Source organism: Herpailurus yagouaroundi, unplaced genomic scaffold (assembly GCF_014898765.1).
Source record: "Herpailurus yagouaroundi ecotype Mexico unplaced genomic scaffold, PumYag 161, whole genome shotgun sequence".
Lineage (NCBI taxonomy): Eukaryota > Metazoa > Chordata > Mammalia > Carnivora > Felidae > Herpailurus > Herpailurus yagouaroundi.
The window spans coordinates 12,303,313-12,325,361 of record NW_024412402.1 but is presented as its reverse complement, the minus strand read 5'-3'; the positions used below and the strand labels follow the sequence as shown (position 1 = coordinate 12,325,361).

At 39.3% G+C, this 22,049-nt stretch overlaps 1 protein-coding gene across 3 annotated transcripts in view; it reads right to left on the bottom strand.

Moving 5' to 3' along the window:
• The window catches only part of ARHGEF12 (Rho guanine nucleotide exchange factor 12), a 151,921-nt gene that overhangs the window by 8,550 nt on the left and 121,322 nt on the right, over positions 1–22,049 (bottom strand). For all 3 annotated transcript variants that reach the window (XM_040483331.1, XM_040483329.1, XM_040483330.1), the window contains 15 exons: positions 19,132–19,264; positions 18,050–18,085; positions 17,569–17,723; positions 16,434–16,580; positions 15,078–15,163; positions 11,463–11,588; positions 9,724–9,838; positions 8,246–8,346; positions 4,908–4,985; positions 3,722–3,797; positions 2,810–2,977; positions 1,884–1,971; positions 1,296–1,382; positions 1,083–1,162; positions 550–783 (listed from right to left, as the gene is read on the bottom strand). In XM_040483331.1, coding sequence (XP_040339265.1) covers positions 550–783; positions 1,083–1,162; positions 1,296–1,382; positions 1,884–1,971; positions 2,810–2,977; positions 3,722–3,797; positions 4,908–4,985; positions 8,246–8,346; positions 9,724–9,838; positions 11,463–11,588; positions 15,078–15,163; positions 16,434–16,580; positions 17,569–17,723; positions 18,050–18,085; positions 19,132–19,264 — 1,710 coding nt within the window. The remainder of the gene's footprint in view (positions 1–549; positions 784–1,082; positions 1,163–1,295; positions 1,383–1,883; positions 1,972–2,809; positions 2,978–3,721; positions 3,798–4,907; positions 4,986–8,245; positions 8,347–9,723; positions 9,839–11,462; positions 11,589–15,077; positions 15,164–16,433; positions 16,581–17,568; positions 17,724–18,049; positions 18,086–19,131; positions 19,265–22,049) is intronic.

Genomic DNA, 22,049 nt, shown 5'->3' with positions numbered 1-22,049 from the left:
GATTTTGACTTCACGTCATGATCACAAGGTTGTGGGATCGAGCCCTGTGTCGATCAGATCACACTGCGCCCCCCTGCGCTGTGCCACCCTTCAAATTCGGAGGACTCAATCTGGTATTCAAGGTTCACAACAGCTGGCCTCAGCGTCCCACCTTCCACCTTTCCCACCTTATCTCCTCTACCTGCGGCTCTCTGAACACACTCAAGAGTTTCCTGCCTCTGTGCTTCTGGCCCTATCACTATTCTGATCTGCATGTTTTCTACATGCCTATCTGAATCCTGCCCATTCTTCAAGGTGATAATCACATCCCCCTTGTTTCCTGATGCATCTCTCTCTGGTCACCACCACCAGATCAACTGTAACAACCTGTACCGGTTACTTTAAAAGGTGGGAGGAAGTGTTCTATCATCTTCCCAACGAGATAGTACAATTCTTTAAGGGAAAAGTCAGAGTTTAAACTTCCTTGGGTTCTCCCTAAATGGCTGCGTGGTACACGACACAACTCTGGCACTTCACAAACATCTGTGTTAACTTATGAACAGCACTTACAATTCCTTAGTGCATCCAAGGCCCACCGTTCTTCTGAGGCAGGCAAGTGCGGGTCTGGGATTGGGATTTGGTAACTTGCTCCAGCTTCCTGCAGAGTCCCATCTGCATGCCGCTCCTTAGCAAACTGTCTCTCAGCCACAAACAGATCATCTACCTCGGACTTCCCAGAGGCACCCAGTGAATGAGACTGAGGTTTTGACGATATTAGGGGAGACTCTAATCCCAAATCTCTGTCTGTTCAATGGAACAGAAAAAGTAGAATAGATCTTAAGCAAAACTTTTAACTTTCAATGTGAAGCATTCAGGAAATACCTGAAAAAATAACCACAAGAGTACAGAGATCATCTGCTGTTAAGTGAAAGACACGGCACTTGGAGCAGTGTTAAAATGGCACACGAAAGGCTCATAAGTGAAGTCTGTTAAAAGAAACAGCTTATGCGAGAATCTGCAAAGTCCAAAAGACGTAAAGCCTCTTTGCGTCTTAGTAACATTTAGACTCCACTCTTCCAGGCAAACCTAACAGATCAGTTTACCTGGACTCTGCAGACCAGGGACTGAAATGCTATGATGCTCCACTTTTAATTTTGGAGGTTCTTCTTCATCGTTGTCTCCTCTATGGAAGAAAGAAAACCATCTTTCAGCTTCACGAGTTGCCAAAACATCATTGTGACACGATGTAAGAATTAGCTATTCCCTTCCTGACAAAACGCGAAGTCAGTCCTACTACAATGCAAATGCACACTCACTCGCAAGGTGGTGACTGGGGCAGTGGGATTGGCTTCGCCGACTGTTCCTTCACTGATGCGGCCATCCGGCAGATAAGGTCCTGCCAGCTGCAGAAGTTTGAAAAGGTTCCAAAATCCAAAAGTGAAAGGAAAAACAAACGCCCTTTAAATACACGCAGAAAGAAGTAACAACACAAACAAACAAACCAGAAATCAAGCCAAGCCAATCCAACAAAAAACCCTACTTCTGCCAGAGAGTTATTTTTATTTTGGCAACGTAAGCAGACTATAAAAAATGCTATACCTTAAAGAAAAACCTAACAAACAGCGTTATGCACACACTGCCCATTAAAAACTTCACATGACACTTGTGAGAAATTTTCTTCAGAAAAGATACTTTCAAAAGAATAGAATCAAAATAGGAGACGTCAATCTAAAAAAAGAACAGGTTCTTAGAAAAACACCTCTAAAAGAATACAGAGGAAGAGCTTCTTTCCATATAGTTTTCGGTTGTCAAACTACGATTACAAAAATGAAGTTAAGTTTATAGAATATTATATTCAGGACAATAAAAACCATTAGGGTAAGGTAGCTATATCTAATACATACACAGTCTTTTCAGAAACTGTCTGTGCCACCAGTTCGTAAATTTGGGCCCCGTTGTCCGACATGGAGATGACAAACAAAGCTTTGTTATCTGGAAGAAACAAGACAAAAATCACTCTGATGACATGAACGTGACCTATAGGGGCCATGAAGGATGCTTCTAGTGTCCTGATTTATTCTGCATCTTAATCTAGGTAAAGGTTAATGTGTTCACTTTTAAACATGTTCACTCTGTAAAAAATTGTTAAGTTACACGTTACAATTTTGTGCGACTTACCGTAGACAATGCTGTATAGATTATATGTCAATAAAACAAAGACTATAAAAACCAGCACTGATTCCACAGTCACTTATTAGAAACAAGAGGTGTCAATATATCTAAATTACTGAACTGACTTTTTTGCATTTATTTTGAATTGCCCTTTTGCTAAACAGCTAGATGTTGGAGAAAAGAGGTCACCAATTTTTCTTGTCATTGCGGAACGAACAAGTTTTAAAAGGGATCTCATTGTTGGTACAGTTAACATATAACTTGCTGACTTAAACGGATTTCAAGTACCCCAAACTAAACCCATCTCTTCATTTTTGTTTGTTTGCGCTTTTTTCACAAATCAAAAAAGACACCAGTCTCATGAAAGCCTTTTCGTTGGGATTACCTCTCAATTCTCCATCTTCACTGGTGTCAATCAATGATTTGAACACAGAATAAAGATCAAAGTAGTGTGCAGAAAATTGCTCAGAGAATCTAGGCATCCCAAATAATTTGGGGGCACAAATTCTTACTTTCTCCCCAGTAAATAAATTTCATTTGTCTAAGAACATTAAAAAACCAAAACTCTATACCAGTTGGGCTACTTAAACAATACCGAACATCTCCTGTAACTGTATCATGAACCTGAAGCTTCCTGTCACTCTGCAGACATACTTGCCTGTTGCCACTTGTCGAACCAACACTGTATTCAACTTAATGACAGGGCTAAATGTGTGTTTGCTATCAGCCGTAGATGCCAGAATCTTACTATGACATCGTAACACCAGTCTGTCATCCTGTTTTTGTAACAATACAAGAATGTCTTCCAGCAGCAACGTGTACAGATCTGGAAACAAAAACATAGAGAAGGTGATGAGTGCAGATACTGAGATGTGGTTTATAAACTTTTTAACAATTTGACACAGAAAATTTATTTCTGTTAAATCTAATACAGTCTAATACATGTTAAAAATTAACTTGCTATTGCCTCTTTTAGTTTTATTTTTAGGGGTGCCTGAGTGGCTCAGTCGGTTAAGCGTCCGATTCTTGATTTTGGCTCAGGTCACAGTCTCACGGTTTCATGAGTTCGAGCCCCATATCGGGCTCTGTGCTAATGGCCCAGAGCCCACTTCAGATTCTCTCTCTTCCTCTGCTCCTCCCCTGCTTGTACTCTCTCTGTCTCTCTCAAGATAAATAAACTTGAACATAATAATAATATTAATTTTTATATTGTATTGACACACATGCCAATCTGTGACTGATGAGGAAAAAAAAAAACACCACGGTTTCTCACCACAGACCGTTTGAAATGGAGCAGTTTAAAGAAAGCTTATTGGAAAGCTCATTAGAATACAAGAATGATGGAGACAGGGCAGAATCATGACAAACCTCTGCTTCACCCCAAATGAATATGTAATGCACTTCACATATAACAACACAGCATAAGCAGATCTGCAAAAATACGAGAGCAGCACTGCTCACTGCTGCAGCTGAAAACTGTGAACGGTCATCTCTTCTCTCGGGCATAAGGAAACTTTACTATTTTCTTCTTTCTTCCACTCTCCCCCATACTGACAGACATTACACCTACCAATAGTTTTATCCCGATTCACCTTCCAGACCAGTGGCCCCTCATGAATCATCTTCCTTTTTGTTAAATCCAAATTCTGCCAAAACAAAGACGATTATACACAAATTATTTCCAAACACTTACGGAGATCATATTCCATACAGTCGCTTTTCAAAAAATTCTTCACATAAAAGATGCCATTTACCTTCAGTATCATTATCGAGATCTATCAACTGTTGACCATGGAATAAAGATCAAGTTAAAGTAAGCTGCATACAATCTCCTAAAAAGGGAAGAAGCATCTTGCAGGAAAATATTCAGGAGTGCTGTCTTATAAATCTCACACTAAACACATGACAGCAGCTTATGAAAACGATCAGCACTGGATTCGCAGCCCATCCCCTCATTTTTCTATGAATAACTAGATAAGGGGGGTGCCTAGCTTATCTGCAGGAGGCCTGCGAGTGCCAGACTCTAGTTCCAAACCAAGTTAAGGAAGAACAGTACTCATAAAAAAGTCGAGGCGGTGATCAGCCTTGCTGATTATTAATAATTTAGTAAGAGAATCATCTTTTAGTCTAGGTAGCCCTAGAAAAATCCCACTGTCTGGAAGAGATGGGGCTAAGCATATTAAGCCTGCCTTTTGATAAGCTGTTATATAAGACATAAAAGTCTGATTAACCAGCCACCAAATACATCTGCCAAAAACCACCACCAAGTAAAACAGACCAAGAAAGATTAAAAATCCTAAGCAGTTACTTAACACAAAAGCCCCATGTAACAGAAATGGCAATTACTAAATATTTTACTACCATTCCTGTAATGGTTTCAACATTTATGCTTCTGAAGAGGTTCATGAAAAAATTATTATCTTGTTTTACTCAGTAATCTAGAAAGTTCCCAGAGTAAACAGCCCTACTCCCATTCAGACTGTAAGAACAAAATAAAACTAAATTACTAATGTTCCCTTAGTCTCCTGCAAATTTCTCTTACAAAGAGTTCGTTTTACACAAAAGATTCCTCTAATGAAAGACTAAGCTTCACGCAGACCAGATGTTGCAAACGAAGAACAGAATCATAAATACAGACAATCTGTGATACAAGAACTCCTTCAGGTGATGGATGTTCCCACAGAGATGTTAATTACCTGCAAGGTCTTTAGTAAACTGTATTTCATTTTTTAAATTATGATTAGACAATCTCTCACCCTGAGCTCTTCCACATTTGGGTACTCTGACAACTTCAGATTGGAGGTATCGAGGCGACGCTGATAGTCTTCTAAGCGCTGCGAGTATGACAAGATGGAGCCAAGGTTACTGCTTTGGGTATCAATGACCTCCCTGTTCCTAAACCAAATGGACATCTTTTTACCTGTATTTTACAGAGCTCTCTGCAACACCGGACATAACCGACAGCTCACTCGTTCTTAAAACAACCCCCTCCTTCCGCTGGCTCTGGAGACATCACACCCTCCTAGTTTTCCTCTTGCCTCTTTGGTTGTTTTTGTTCAATCTGCTTTCCAAACTCACTGACCTCTAACTAGCTTGTGGCTATTTTCTGAATATGTAAATCATGTACGTGGTACAAAATCCGAAAAGTAATATAAGACACACAATGAAAACGAAGTCTCACTCCAATCCTGTCCTCTTGCCTCCTCAATCTTGATACCCATTCTTGGGTAGCCTATGAGAAAAATTCTAAGCAAACGGAATATATGCATATGTAAGTATGCTTCTCTCTGTGCATGCTGTGTGTATGTATCCTTTTTAAAAAGATATGGTAGCATATTAATATGTTAATTACTCAAATGGTAACATATTCACATACACATGTGTACATGTATGTGTACGTGTGTGTGTGTGTGTGTGTGTGTGTGTGTGTGTGTGTATTACTCATCACTGTATCTTGGAGACTGTTCCACATGAGCACATATAGAGAGAACTCACTTTTCAAATGGCCGTATGGTATTAAGCTCTGTGAACATACTATAGTTTACTCAACTACACTGACTGAAGGACATGTAAGTTACTTCCAATCATCTCCTATAACAAACAATATTGTGATATAAAGGCCTTAAAACATATATTTTTATGGACATGTGTAGATATATCTGTAAGATAAATTCCTAAAGGAACAACTGTTAGGTCAAAGCATATGTGCATTTTCCCCCAAGATTACAAAATGTCCAAGTGAACAGAAAAGTCTGAATGTGTATTGTGAGCACCTATACACTCATTACTTACGTCCACCGTTAATATTTGCTGTATTTGTTTTATTATATGTCTGTTCATCCCTCTAGCTATCCATCAAGGCACAACACATTTTGAATGCATTCCAAAATAACTTACAGATGTAAGCACACTTTACCTTTAAACATTTTAGTGTGCATATCATTAACAAGAGTCAATATTTATTTAGTTACTTTTTAAACATTTTTTTAAGTTCATTTATTTATTTTGAGAGAAGAGAGAGAGCATAAGCAAGGAAGGAGAGGAGGAGAGAGAGAATCCCAAGCAAGCTCCACGCTGTCAGCACAGAGCCCGATGCAGGGCTCGATGCCATCATGAGATCCTGACCTGAGCCAACATCAAGAGTTGGACGCTCAACCGAATGAGCCGCCCAGGCGCCCCTACGGTTACTTTTTTGAAGTAAAATGTACCTGTGAGACGCACACACTTTAAGCGTACCTTTCCACAAGTTTTTACACACGTATGCCCCTGTGCAATCAAACTCCTATATGAAACACTGCCATCACCTCATGTGATGTTCAGAATGTTCCCTCGTCCTTCTTCCTGGTTAGTATCTGGCCCCGCATCGCCAATAACAACCACTTTTTTGACCTTTTTTTCCCACCACAGATTAGTTGAGCCTGTTCTAGAAGTTCACATAAATAAAACTATATACATGTGCTCTTATCTGCTCTCTTTCACTTGGCATCATGCTGGTGAGGTTCATCCACGTTGCATCAGCAGGTTCCTTTCTTTTTATGCTGGTATTTATTATTCTAGTGAATAATTATTATGACTACACCACATTGGCTTTATGCTATAAACACTCCTGTACAAATCTGTGGGCACATATCTTCATTTTCCCTGGGTAAATCACTAGGAACAAAATTGCTGGGTCAAAGGGTAGATGTATGAACGTATGCATTGTTAATTTAGGAACATATTGCCAAACTGCCCTCTGGAGTTTTATCATTTTACACTCCAAACAACACATTTGAAAGTTCCCGTTTTCCTACAGCCTCACCAACAGAGCCGTCATCATAATTCAGTTCCTAAGAAATTACATCCAGGTCCACAGATTCAATTAACCTCTATATATACTCACAATCTTACATTTTTATCTTCAGCGCAGTCCTCTTAGAGGTGGGTCCAGATAGCCAACGGCACACTATCCGTCTTCACCTGATATTTCAAACTGAACTCCTCATCTTCCCTACAAATCTGGGGCCTTCTTCACTCGTCCTGTCCACTCAAATGTGCAAACCAGAGACCTGGGATTTATTCCTACCATCGCACCCCCCTTCAAATCCTTCTCTAAATCAGTCACCAAATCCTGTTAGTTTTACTTTCCACTTCTCCAACTCTTGTACCTCTCGAGCCGCCACGACCTGCCCTGAACTGCTGCAACAGACTGAGCTCCTTCATCTCCTCCCTGCCCCCTTCCACCCCTCCGCCACGGACCAGTACGAGTGATACTTACAAAGTGTAAAATCTGAACACGTCACTCTTCTTATAAATGTCTGTAATGAATTCCTACTGCTCTCAAAATCAGAATCTAAACATGGTCTACAGGGCCCCGTGTGACTTGGTCCTGGCCTACTGTGCGTCCTTCTGTTAGCACTCCGGCTTCACTTTTTAGGCATGGTCCACACTAACCTAATCTTTCAGTTCCCCAGACAGACCATGCTTCCTCTTTACCCCAGGACTTTTGCACATGCTGCTCCCTCTACTTGTAAGGATGCCCCCTTCCATATTCTTTTGGTTGATTTCCACTCATTCGTCAGGGCTTGGCTTAAATGCCACCTCCTCAAAGAAGCCTTCTCTGATGGCTACCACCCAACACCCTCAAACCAGGTTCTCCCTGTACCCCAGCACTAAGCTATACACTCCTAGCACTCCAAAGTCTCCTTCATAGCAGCTATTACATAAAATACTTGCACCACAATCTGCTCGGTACCTTCTTCTCCTGCCAGAAACTACGCTCCATGTGGGCACTTACTTGACTTATTTACTTCAGCATACACTCAGTATACAGGTATACTCAGCATACACTCAGGATACAGGTGCTCTAGAAATATTTGTTGAATGAACACATAAATGAAAGACCGAACAACTACAGATGCTCAAGAAAGCCAAATACAAAACTGATGCTCTACCACAGACTGAACCGGACCCACCTACTACATGAATAGCCAACAAACGCTCCACCTGTCAATTATGTCATGATAATTTCAATTATTATTTCACAGATCCCAGGTAACACTAATTTAATACTCTCCCTATGTCATCCTATATCTTCTTGTTTTTCCCTTCTTACCTGCTTATTTTCTGCCTCCTTGACAGCCTGATTTACATAGTTTAAGATCTGACGACAGTGATCTGCAGCTTTCTTCACCTTCTCCCTTTCCATTGGCCATTCTAAGTATAGAAGAAAAATCCAAAATGTAAGATAAAGGAAGTCAGAAAAGAACATACATCTTACATATATATATATACACACACACACACACACACACACACACACACACATGTATATATATATACACACACATACACACACACACATATGTATATATATATATATATATATGTATGAAGAGTTTGAATATTTTTATATCAGGCCAAAATCTACAGCAGAATCTCAATTCAGATAGCCTTTGGGCAGATGAGATGTCTTAGGACAAATAAGCCCAAATTAAGCCCAAATTCAAGGAGCTGTGCATTAGTGTCAGCCCCACCATGTTACATACTCCAGGGGGTGGGTCTCATTCATGCTGTAAGCTATACAAGTGGGACCCCTTCTCCCCCTGGAATCTCCCCTGAGGGCACAGCCTATGTGATTATGTCCAGGGAACCTGTTCAGCAATAACTGTTTAACGGTAACACTGAACTCAAAATAACTGCAGAAGACGTTTCTTTGAATTTGAGAATATATTTAAGGAAAGAAAACAGATTACAACATTTTATCATTAAAAGAAGATAAAATTCACCAAAATGTGTTGAGATTACATTGAGGCCTACAATGTAAAGAATGACAAAACCAGAATATTTAAGACAACAACCCTCAGAACAACGGCCCACCTATCTGGAACAGGTGTGTTCACAAATGAACGTGCACGAGTATTTCCAAGTTTTCAGGTACAGGAAATAGTTTGCATAAAATTATTAATGAGAACTACGTGTAAGAACCTAAAAGCTCAACTCAGAAACTCAGACTGACCTCCTGTTTTTAAACAGGAGAGCTGGGGTTACAGCACACTGCTGGGGCTTCATGGAGGTACGTGTTAGATACACAGAATTTCTTTGCCCAGGATACGCCTTCTTCAAAGCAAATATGATGTATGCTAGAGGAAGGGCTGGTGCTCTCTGTAAAGCGCCAGATGTACGTTTTGTCTGTAAAGCACTGGATGACAAATATTTTACACTTTGAGGGGCTAAGTGGCCTTTGTCACAACCACTCAATTCTGTTTGGTGCAAAAGTAGTCGGAGACAATTTGTCAACAAACGAACACTAGTATGTTCCAATAAAACTTTTTTACAAAATATGGGATGAGCCAGATCTGGCCCACGATCCATAGTTTGCCAAATGCTGTGTTAAGAGCTACTAATGGAGCATATTAAATCAAACAGCCTAAAGAAGACTGGACTGAATCTTGTTAGGAAATGTTGCCATATTCTTTGGAAATCAAACCCTCGGACACCAGGACTCTGTGAGAGATTATTCAGCAGGACATGGGTTTTTTGTTTTGTTTTGTTGTGTTCCTAGGCTTTTTAATTTCAGTGAGAATGCTGTACCTGTGTATTTGGCAATATTATCTAACAGAAGAGGGTACTTAGTAAGCCTCTGCATTTGGGTAGGAATGATATCCTTCAGCTGCAGACGACGACACAGCGGATTGCTCTCGGCATCCTAAAATTAAAGTAAAATAGGTGAATTTGTGATTCTTATTAGTTACCTAACATGTACCATATATTCATCATGTATGCGTCTACAACATCACAGTTCTGGTTATTAAACCAAGACTTAAAACATGGCAAGGTATAACACGGTCTCACTGTACTTCTGGCTTTCTCCTTTATTGACGTAATGGGGGAGGGGAGCCTTTATCACTAAGCCAATGGCTTCTTTCTTACCTGTTTAAGCAAAAACTGAGAATATCCATAATCAACTCTAAGAACTGCTTGTTTGTGATAAAAGTTTTATCTTTACATTTTCAGAAAATCTAGCTACATTTTCCTATGACTGGCATTCCTACCAAAAGTTAGTTGGCTGGTTTGGTATTTGCCATTCCAAAGTGGGCACGATGGATCATCAGCCCGGATATATACCAGCTCATCTCTAACAGGGCATCTGCAAACTTTTGAGTGAAGTGCCAGACGATAGATACTTAAGGCTTTGCATGCCATCCAGTCTTTGTCACAAGTACTCAACTCTGCTGTTTTAGCACGAAAGCAGTCATAGATAGCACGTGAATGAATGAACATGGCCGTGTGTAGTAAAGAGTTCTGAGACGGCCTTCTAGATTCCCATTCTCTGGTGCACACACCTGTATAATCACCTCCCCTTGAGGGTGGAAAGAACTTGTGAATGTGATAGGATATCACTCATATGATTAGATTACTACCAGTTAACTTTGTATTGATCAAAAAGGAGAGTGACTCCTAGGCGAGTCTGGCTTAATCAGAGGAGTCCTTAAAAGAAAGCTGTCAGACAGACACAATCCTTCTGGCCTGCAAGAAAGGAAACAACCATCTTGTAAACTGCCTATGGGGCTGCATGGCAGAGATATGGGCATTCTCTAGAAGACAAGAGCAGTTTCTAGTCAATGACGACAAGAAGACAGGGGTCTCTGTTATACATTTACAAGGAAATGAATTCTGTGAACAACCTGGGAGCTTAGAAGAGGACCCCAAGTCTCAGATGAGACCTGCCACTCCAGTTGATGCTCTCATTTCAGTCTGGTGAAAAAGCATGAAGAGAGGACCCAGCTAAATGACACCTGTACTCCTAAACCACAAAAACTGTGACATAATACATTCGCATTAGGTTGCTACGTTTGTGGTAATTTGTACCACAGTAAAAATCTACTACACTGTGTTCCAATAAAACTCCATAAAAACAGGCAAGAGGCTGGATATGGCCCGTGGGCCACAGTTTACTGACCCTTGATATATACCAATATCAACACCTCTGTAAGCATGACTGTGGTTACACTCTTCCCTGGCTAGTTATGAGCCCATTCTCATGTTGTGACCGTATTACGTCACCGGCGTACATGGGACACTTCCTGACAATATCTCCGTGGTAATGTGGACTTCTCTGTCAAGTATTTTAACCCTGATAATTATTCTTTATTATTTACCATTCCAACATCATCTTTATACTCTCCAATAATTTAAGAGATCATGTAGGACTTGCAAAAACATTAACATAATCCTTTTAAAAATCTTGGTCTGAGACTCCCCCCAGTTTATTCCATATTCCATAAAAAAAGTTGCATTATTTTTTTCCTTACATGACTCACTCAACTCACTTGCACAAAAGTCTGAAATCGGGAATCCTTTTTCTGACGAGACTTGATCATTTCCAGGGCAAAAGGTTGGTTACTGCAAAAGGTGGCAGCAGCGTGTTTCAACTTCTCCTCCCCTGGTCCGCTGAACTGTGCCGGGAATGCAAAGAACACAATAGAGAACGGCATATGGAGCCCATCTCAGGCCAGGCAAAATGAGAGACAACCACGATTCTTTCCACGTCCCACTAATTACTCTCAAAAGACAAGAAACGGAAATCTACATATGTCTGTGCGCTATCAATGCTTTTCCGTTACACAGGTCCGACCCTGATACAGCCAGACCTTTTCTGACCACGTTCCAATGTTTTCTTGCTCACAGGCTACCACAGCTTATCACTTGCTCAGTCTACGCCACTTCGACATGAAACAGAAAGATTGACACTTGGGAAATGTAAGACACAAAACACTTAAAGACTGAGATTAAAACTTGATTTTCTTATAAGCGGACCCCTTCACAAAAACTGCTAACTGCTCTAGGAAGAAAAGCTGTGGGCTCTGGCTTTTTATGAAAACCCAGAACAAGTCATCAGTTTTCCGGTCACAATAAAACTGAAACGCTGCTGCTTCATCCACGCGGAGGGTAGAGGTCCATGCCTTCAACCTCTCTGGGGAGGGTCCCATGAGTCTATGAACCTCTTCTGCCAAAAATTACACCTTCTACTGATATTTTTAAATTTCTAAATTTAAGTGTGTATATATACTGATTTTAGGCTCTTATAAAACACCTAAGAAGTGCCTCACTCATATAGTCTTATATAAGTACAGATTCAATTATTTTTTAACCATCTTCATGTTCATAATAGTTGCTCTATAGTTTACAAAGAAGCTTTTCATATAATCTCCCATTTAAAGCCATTATTTCCAGGGGCACTTGGGTGGCTTGGTTGGTTAAGTGTCTGACTTCAGCTCAAGTCATGATCTCAGGGCTCGTGAGTTAGAACCCCACGTTGAGCTCTGTGCTGACAGCTCAGAGCCTGGAGCCTGCTTCAGAGTCTGTGTTTCCCTCTCTCTCTGTCCCTCCCCCACTTGTGCTCTGTCTCTCTCTCTTTCTCAAAAACGGATAAACATTAAAAAAATTTTTTTTAAAAATAAAGCCATTATTTCCATAAGTTTGTATGTGAAGGTATTTTGTGAAAAATCCTTCTGTAGTGCATTTGTAGTTAAACTCAGGGTATCCTTTCTTCAAGTAGCATACGTACAATGTGAAAACTTTAATAGTTTGCTCCAGTGTCAATTGATATTTTATTATAAATATGACACTTAACACACTGAAAGATGAGACTGGCAGAATTTTTGGTATGTTAGTCAATCAGAGTGCCATATATATACTAACAGCAGCTGGGTTTACAAAAGAAAGTAACATCCCAACCTCAAGTAGCTTTTTTCCTCTTACAGTAGTTGTCAAGTAGCTTAGTATACATAAGGTGATCTCAAGGGACCAATACCAGAAAAATACTCTCCAAGCCTGTTTTAAAAAATAGAGCAAATCTAAAGGCCTATTTATGATTTTTGCTTGTAGTATTTCTGGCCAATGCTTTGCCCTAAGCAAACACTTTGTACCTCATAGTTACTAACCAAATTGGTTAGTCCATTCTATTTTTCCTTAGCTTTTTATAGGTACATCACAATGGTCAAGAATACAATTCTCCTGGGGCACCTGGCTGGCTCAGGTGGTGGAGAATGCGACTCTTGATCTCAGGGTCCTGAGTTTGAGTCTCATGTTGGGTGCAGAGATTACTTAAAAAAATAAAATCTTAAATTTTTTTTCTTAAGTTTATTTATTTATCTTGAGACAGAGAGAGAGAGAGCACAAGCAGGGGAGGGGCAGAGACAGGGAGAGACAGAATCCCAAGCAGGCTCTGCACCATTAGTGCAGGGGCTCAAACCCACGAACCGTGAGATCATGACCTAGGCTGAGATCAAGAGTCGGATGCTTAATTGACTGCACCACCCAGGCACCCCTTAAAAAAAAAAATCTTAAAAAACAAAAGAATACGATTCTTCTTACATGTTCTAAAATTAATTTTCTTCTGTCCCACTCTGTTAAGGGGTTTCTCTACCTTATTTGTACCATGTAGTAGGTTTATGCAGTCTAATGGACTATGGCAAAAGGACTGACTGCACCTCTGTACCTTATTAATGATAAATCTCACTTGGCACTTGGTGGCAAACACTACTTATATGAGATCCAAGTGAAACTGCATAGGAATCAAGATTGGTATCTTAGGTCCACATGACTTAAGCTTTTAAGTCCAAATTTGACATGAAAATTGATGCTTTACCATGTCATACTATGGATTTTCTGTTTCAAGTTGAGTAGTGTGCTGCCAAGCCAAGAGAACGCGGTTGCAACCTTCACTGTCACCCTGAGATCAAGGAACAAAACGAGCCACACCATCACAAAGTAGTTGTAAAGTGAGTTGGGTTTTTCAAGGACTTAAATCTCCTTAGTAACAATAATGCCAGGGCAGGCCTTGTGAGAAGATGGTTTGGAAAGTTGAGTAAATGCAAGATGAGACCGGATTGTGATTCCGCAATTTTTTCTAGGAGTCAAGTGGCTGAGAGAAGATCTACTATTGGATTAGTAGATTCTGAGCCATGATCTCACCATCAACAAAAGCAGTAAGATGGACATTGTTTTAGTCAACTTTCTAGCATTTAATTTTTTAAAAAGTTATCATTGTAGAGTTAGCAAAATCTTGTGGCATTTTCTCGAGCCCTCTGCATATTGATGTAAAATAAGTTTCTGTGGGCATATCTAACCAGTTCCTGTTCAACTTGGGTTAACATTTTGAGAACAGGATCATATACTTTACTATTGTCACAGCCTTAACTATAGTACTTTCTTTAAAAGTTTGGATCATATTCACTTTCCCTTATGAAAATTTTCTCTATGTCCTAGTTTGGGTCTCCCTGCTATTTCTTCCCCTAATAACCTGTCCTCTCCCTTTTTTGTAACTCTTAACACACTTGGAAGAACTAATGACTGTCTTCCCAGGGATTGTAAGCTCCACGCAGGCAGAGGCCATGTCTGCTTCGACTGCCACTGTACCCCTAGCATCTAAAACAGGGTTTGGCTCAGAAGTACATACTGTGGGGTACATACTCACAGAGTCGGACAGAAAAACAGAACAGCTATGAAACAGCTATGACAGTCTCCGAACTCTTTCCTTACACTGTAAATAACTGTCACTTCTTTACTTCTGTGATGGTAGCTCTGGATCTACAATTGTTTAATGTCTTAGAGCACGATTCTGAGACCTGGACAACGGAAGACGGCTAAAATTTTACATTAGTTAAATTATTCTTATCAAGAGTCACTTTGCTATTTGTTAAAACACAAAGAATATCTTTGATGAAAAAAGAGCACTTAACTTGAATGAGCACCTTTTCTAAGATATTAACAACAACAAAAAACTGATATTACCCAAGAGAATACATACTTGGACCCCTTTCATCTTTACAGGAGCTTTGCAACATGGATGAGTTTGCAAATTTGCAGATTAGTTACTCAACCCTGAATGTGATCTTCAAGTGTCTATAAAAACATTAAAATGAAATAGCAAATTTCCTTACCCAGGTCAGTAAATCTTCCCCAATCTGATCAATAACTGAGGTCTCATTCCTCTTGCGAACAGCCTTCATTTGCTCATTCAATCCAACTAAGGGGGAAAAAAAAAAGAAAATAATTAAGTATACAGCCTGCATTACTGGTTGTACCGAGAGCCTAAATTTTCAAAAAAAATTTTTTTTCACAGTAGTATAGCCGCTTCTTGCCTCCTTAAATATAAATCTGAACACAATTCTTATACGTACAGATACCTGTGAGCTCTCTCTGAAAAACAGGTGCCAAAGCATAAAACAAGGTGGAAACTAGCACATTACATACAGTATAGGTGCATCAAATATGCATCTAACTTCAAGACTCCCTCATAACCATGCTCATAAAGAAATTTAAATAGAACAGGTGATTCTGCCTACTGTTGCTCTCAAAACGTTCCCATTCACAGGCAGTGCATATAATCACACTGAACTTGTCAGTTCATGCCGGTGAAACCTAAGATCACCCACAAAGACGTAAAAGGCATCAATTTGGTAGGCAGGCGTTGGCAGGTGCTGATGGCATCCTTGATGCAAGAAAGCTTGAGAATTAAGGATCACAGAGAAGCAGTGACTTACAAAAAGAGAAACTGTGTCTACAAAAGTCTGAGATGACTATAACCAAGGAAAGCCAGCAAGGTAGAATTTTTTTATATATTTACTCAAACCTTTGAAGCAATAATAATTTAATTCCTGAAAATTATTCCATCATGAAATTATATACTGTATATTATATATCCAAAAATATATACATCATTATATTGGATATATATTTTTAAAAACACATACACTGCAACTGATAAGAAACTTCCAAGGGTAATTTTAATTATTCATATTTTTCATCTTAGACATCAACTTTAGACCTTAACTCCTGGTGCTAATACTTTATATACAAAAGGCTGATGGTGTGAGTGGGTGTTTGGGGAGGGAGGTATTCAAACATCAGATCACTTCTTTATTTACGTGCTCACATATTATTATATAATTTCAGGAATGCTAACATGGATACATTTAGAAGATTTTACTGTTATGGTGCCTTTATGCACTCACAATCTTTCATCTATTAAAAATGTTAACCATCGGGGCGCCTGGGTGGCTCAGTCGCTTGAGCGTCCGACCTCAGCTCAGGTCATGATCTCGCGGTCCGTGAGTTCGAGCCCCGCGTCAGGCTCTGGGCTGATGGCTCAGAGCCTGGAGCCTGCTTCCGATTCTGTGTCTCCCTCTCTCTCTGCCCCTCCCCCGTTCACGCTCTGTCTCTCTCTGTCTCAAAAATAAATAAATGTTAAAAAAAAAAAAATGTTAACCACAAAGATCAGAGTTGATTTTTCTTACTGTGAAGTTGAAGAATATCTTCCAAGTTTGAAAAAATTTTCCGTAGTTCTGAAGGTGACAGAATTCCTTCTCTGGATACTCGCTGGTAGAACACTTGATCAAGAACCTTCAGTGTTCGAACATGAGCTCTTTCAGTGTAGAACAATTCTAAGCAGAAAAAAAGGAAATATGAAATATACCGTATTTAGAATGATTCCATGAGACCGAACACAAGCTTTAACTGGAATTAAGCAGCAAATTAGCTCTATAATAATTGTTCATAGTTTTGAAAGGATGTAGTATTTCTGATGTCACTTTCTTGAATCTATGAGACCCTCCTACATACTGGCTCTAAGAGCTGAATGCCAACAAATGAAAAATATCATTCAAAGCCATTCTGTATATTAAAGGTAACAATGTACTCCCAAATCCTTCTGTCTCTTCACAGTAGTACCCACCAACAACAGTAGAAAGCTAAAGCCCAAATAATATATAGTCTTTCAGTTGAGACCTCTTCAGAAGTCATAGTATTTTGGTTACCTCGTTTGCCTACAAACCCTCATTTCTGAGGCCAGACTTGTTATTTCACTACATCTCAAAGTGATCAGACACAGGAGGATATTTATTTAAATAGCATCCTAAAGTCAGTGGAAGGCACAGCCTCCGTGTCACCCCCATTTCTGTCGCATATATGCTGGGGTAAAATAAAGAATACTGCTCGAGGATAAAGGAAGGACTGGTTCCCAGTTTTCTCCCTATCACTTATCAGCTAGCCGTGTGGTCTTGATTAATTCAACCAATCACCCTGAGCCTGAGCTTCCTCATAATCTATGCATAAAAATAAGTTGGCATGAAAGTGAAGTGAGAGGACCCATATTGTCTTAATGACTATTCAAGTTCAAGATCTATAATGCTATGAATCTTAAATACCTTAAAAGCTAAACACCTTTGCCTTTTAAATTATCATTAAGAATCATAGAAACGTTTGCATTTTTTGAGTTGGAAAGTTCAAGGATCAGCTATCTAGTTTAAGTTCCCTTTTATGTAAAACAAAAGGCTAGCAGAAATTTTGAAGCAAACTCTAAGACTCAGGGGCTTGTTTTAGTCTAATAAAACTCCCTATGTGTGAACAACAACAAAATCTAATTACACTCACCATTAATTACTTCCTGTCTTTTGATCTCACAAGGCTTTAGTCCCAGTAACACTTCTCGACTAACGAGCTGTTGCCAGTTGGGTGGATCTGTCTCTAAGTCATTTTCAAACTGTTCATCCTCACTTTGACTTTCTCCAAAAGCTATGCTGTCGAATCTGATGGAAGAAAAAAATAACGAATTCTATTCTGAGGACATCAGGTGGACAACGGGAAATAGCACAAGTTTTATATTACAGCAAATAAGTCATATTTCTGAAGTACTGCCTAGCGCAGGGCCTGAAACATCATCCTCTCATACAAAATGATTTACATGTGTTATATATAACTCTATAAATATCTTGTGAATAGTTTGTGTTTACTAAGAACTTTCTTTTATACTATCTAACGGATCCATGTACAGGTTTTTTCCTTTAAAATTAGAATGTTAGTTTTCTATTTCTTAAAATATGCCTCTACTGAAAGTTACTTCAGGATTACTCACTTTCGAAAGGGCTTTGGTGTCCCATGTTCAGGCACCCTAAAAATAATGGAGAATAAAGGGTCAATGGAAAAACAAGACGGTAATCAAGAAATTTATGCCAAAGACCCTGAACAGACATTTTTCCAAAGAAGACATACAGATGGCCAACAGACACATGGGAAGATATTCAGCATCACTGATCACCAGGGAAATGCAAATCAAACAACGAGATATCACCTTGCTAGAATGGCTAGTATCACAATGACAAATAGCAAGTGTCAGTGAGAATGTGGAGAAAAAGGATGTGATATATATACACACATATACATATGTATATATATGTATACACACACACACACACACACACACACACACACACACTATGGAATATTACTCAGCCATAAAAAGTATGGGATTTTTGTCATGTGTGACAATATGGATGAACCTAGAGGGTATTATGCTACGTGAAATAATACAAAGACAAATACCATACGATTTATGCGTGAAATCTAAAAAACAAATGAACAAAGAAGCAAAGAAAGCAGGAACAGACCTATAAATACAGAACTGGTGGCTGCCAGAAAAAAAGTGGTGGGGGGATGGACAAAATGGGTGAAGGGGTGACAGATCCAGGCTGCCAGTTAATGGAGTGTGTAAGTCAGGGGAACGAAAGGCATAGCACAGGGAATACAGTCAATGGTGTTGTAATAGCTGTTGTGGGGGGACAGATGGCAGTCACACGTGTGGCCAGCACAACAGAACGTATAACCTTGTCAAATCCCTACGGTGCACACCTGAAATTAAAGTAACATTGTGTGCCAACTATACTTTAATAAAAAGTAAAAGAAAAAGAAATTTATGCCAGAGATACTCAAAACTGGGTTAAACTACAGTGGCTAATAAACAATTTTTCTGGAAGTTATAATGACTGAATAGAAAATAAATTAAAAACATTTCAGTACCTGTCTAAGATTTACCAGCTATAAGCTCTAGTTCCTTTCTTAAAAGCATATGGGGGGAAAACGCTACAAAGTACAGGAATACTATACAATGAAATAGGTGAAGTTGGCCTAACCGTCCTCCATAAGATATCACTGAATTACCTTTCCACCTCCCACTCCTCCTCCTGCACTTGGTCTAACGGAGGAGGTGGGAAATCGAAGATGGTATTGGGAGTGCGAGGGGTGCCATCCATGCAGTCTCCAGATGCAGGTGTTTCTCCAACTTGCTTTGATCCTGAAAAGACGAAAGTCAGATCCTTAGACGGTGTTAATGAAGACAACGATTCCAAAAAAAATCAGTCTCCAACAAGAGCTTCAATCCATCCGTAGCACATTTGTAATTCAATTACAGGTTAGCTAGAACCAAAACTCTAATATAAAATGCACTAAAAACTAAACAGAAATATTACTTTTTAAGCAACTTTTTAAAAACCAACATAAGACATGTAAACAACTCAGAAGAGAAACATTTGCTGACGTTATCTTTTTCTAGCCCCTGTGCCAATCTTTTTCATACAAATTTTAGTTATTATGGTGGTCCAATTTGAAATAATAACCTCATACTTCTTTTTCTTTATTTACTACCTTTAGGTAATATACATTTCTTCCTCCTCTGAGGATTTTGCTCAGTTATACTTCCCACCTTCACTTTCCTCCCACTTCTTCCTGATGGATAATAATTATATTATTATTACTAGCTGAGTTACTGGTTATTATCTAAGTTTAAATGATAGAATTATATCTGTGTTTTTATTCCATCAAGAAGTTAGTACCTTAAATCTCCTCTATATCAAATTAGGTATTTGGTTTATCTATATCCTTCCCTTTAATTGTATTTCTCTCCTTCTACCCTTCATTTCTTTCAACTACATTTTTACCTGAATCAGTCGATGGAGTTTTACATTTCCCTGATCTATGGCCACAACTAAATATTCTGTGCCTTGCCTATTAGGTGGATTCTAAAAAGCCTGAAAACCAACAGACTGCTTACATTATCGTGTCAATGTGTCATAAGCAAAATACAACACATTACATATACATATTATTCCTGCCAGGTTAAGAGGAATATTAGTTAGGATTATGTTTCCTTTTCTGCTGGTCCAAAGATGCAACTCATGGATCATGAGAAATAGAATGCTCATTGCATCAAGGTCAGGCACTCCATCAGCTACTTCAAGATTATGCCACTTAACTTTGTTTCACATTTAAATCATGACTTAACTTTCTTGAGCAACTGTTTCGCTTAGCATTTCTGGATGGCTTTTTTGTACAACTGTCAAAGCACTATCATTTTATCAATTCTCAGAGTTTTTCATTTGCTACATCATACTATCAACTGCTTAGAATCTCCCTTTTTCTTATCTACTAGTTCTCGTGCTCTAGTCGGGAGCAGCTGCTCCCTTGGCCTGTGACATAACTATCGTCTAGGAACTGCCTGCCCGTCCCCACTTTTCTGGGTTGTTTCCACCATTTCCTGGATCCCGTAACATTTTCTTCACTTTTCTCTCATTTTGCCGGAGTGTGTATCTTCAAATCATGTCCAAGGAAAGGGTGCATTTCAGCTAAACTTTGAATCGTGGCATATCTGAAAATGTCTTTGTATCTTCCTTCATTTCTGATGGGTAATTTGGATGGATATCGAATTCTAAGTTCAATGATTTTCTTTCAGCAAGTTGAAAGGCATGGCTCCTTTGTATTCTAGCCCCTCGTGTTATAATGAGAAATGTGATGCAGCATAATCCCCGTTTTTTTGTTTTTTTTTTCCCTTCAAAGCTTTCAGGACTCTGTATCTCTGATGCATGGAAATTTCCAGAGACATTTTAGGTATGGCTCTTGTTATTATTACTGTTCTTGTTATTCACTGTAGGTGGTTCCCAGTGAAGACAACTATTCTTTACCCTTAAGATGGTCTCTCTCATCATTTCTCTGTCTCTCCTCCATTTCCTCTGTTGATCTTTCATCAGACAGGCAGATATAGGACCTCTCAAGTGAGTCTCTCTCTATATATATAATTCTTGTCTCTCCAATTTCTGTCTCTTGGTATTTCTGATATACATTCTGAAATATTTCCTTGACTTTATTTTTACGGACTTTTTTTTCTTTAATTCTTGGTAGCTCTGGTGGTTCAAAAATGTGCACGAAGTTTTGATACTCCTTCCTTCAGGGGTCGAGCCTAATTATTCTGTCCCTTGAGTGTGAGCTAGATTTAGGGGCTTGCTTCTAACTTGCTGAAGTGACAATGTGCACCCACAGAGACTAACTCATTAAAGATAGCGAGGCTCCTTTCTTGCTCTGTCTTTTGGATCACTCCGGAGAAAGTTGGCTACCGTGTCATGGAACACTCAAGCAGATCCATGGAGAAACCCATGTGGTGAGGAGTCAATGCCTCCAGCAAGGAGCTAAGTAAGTCCCCCTGCCACCAGCCACCTCCCTAGCATAGAAGCAGGTCTCCTGGCCCCGGCTAAGCTTTCAGATGACTGACAGACACCTTGACTGCAACCACATGAGACAGAATTGCCCAGCTAAGCTGCTCTCAAGTTCCCCACCCACCAAAAATGCGACGAATAAGTGTTTTTTTGTGTTAAGCTATAAAGTTTTGAGGTGGTTTATACAAAGCAGTCGATAACTAATACGGTAGTTATTGTCTTGTAATAGTTATATTAAATCATTTCTCTTTGGTTTATGAAATGTTCCTTTTTCATAGTACTGTTATTCTTGTTTTACAGATGTAATAATTTTTAAAATTTCCCCAAGTATACTATCTAATTTAGAGGTATTTTTTCAACGTTCTTGTCTATTACCTAAATTACGCTTTCTGCTAGGGGCGGTTTTTCTGTTTATTTCGTTTTCTTTTTTTACGCCATCAATAGGTTTGGCATTAATGTATTATCTTAGGTCTTGACTCTAGCAAGCAAATTTTTTCAACAGCGAGTAATACTATTCGTATTTGAGTAGCTGCTGGGGCTTTCCTTTGCAGCTATACACAAGCAGATCCATTTCAGTTGGGAGCTCTCTGGACA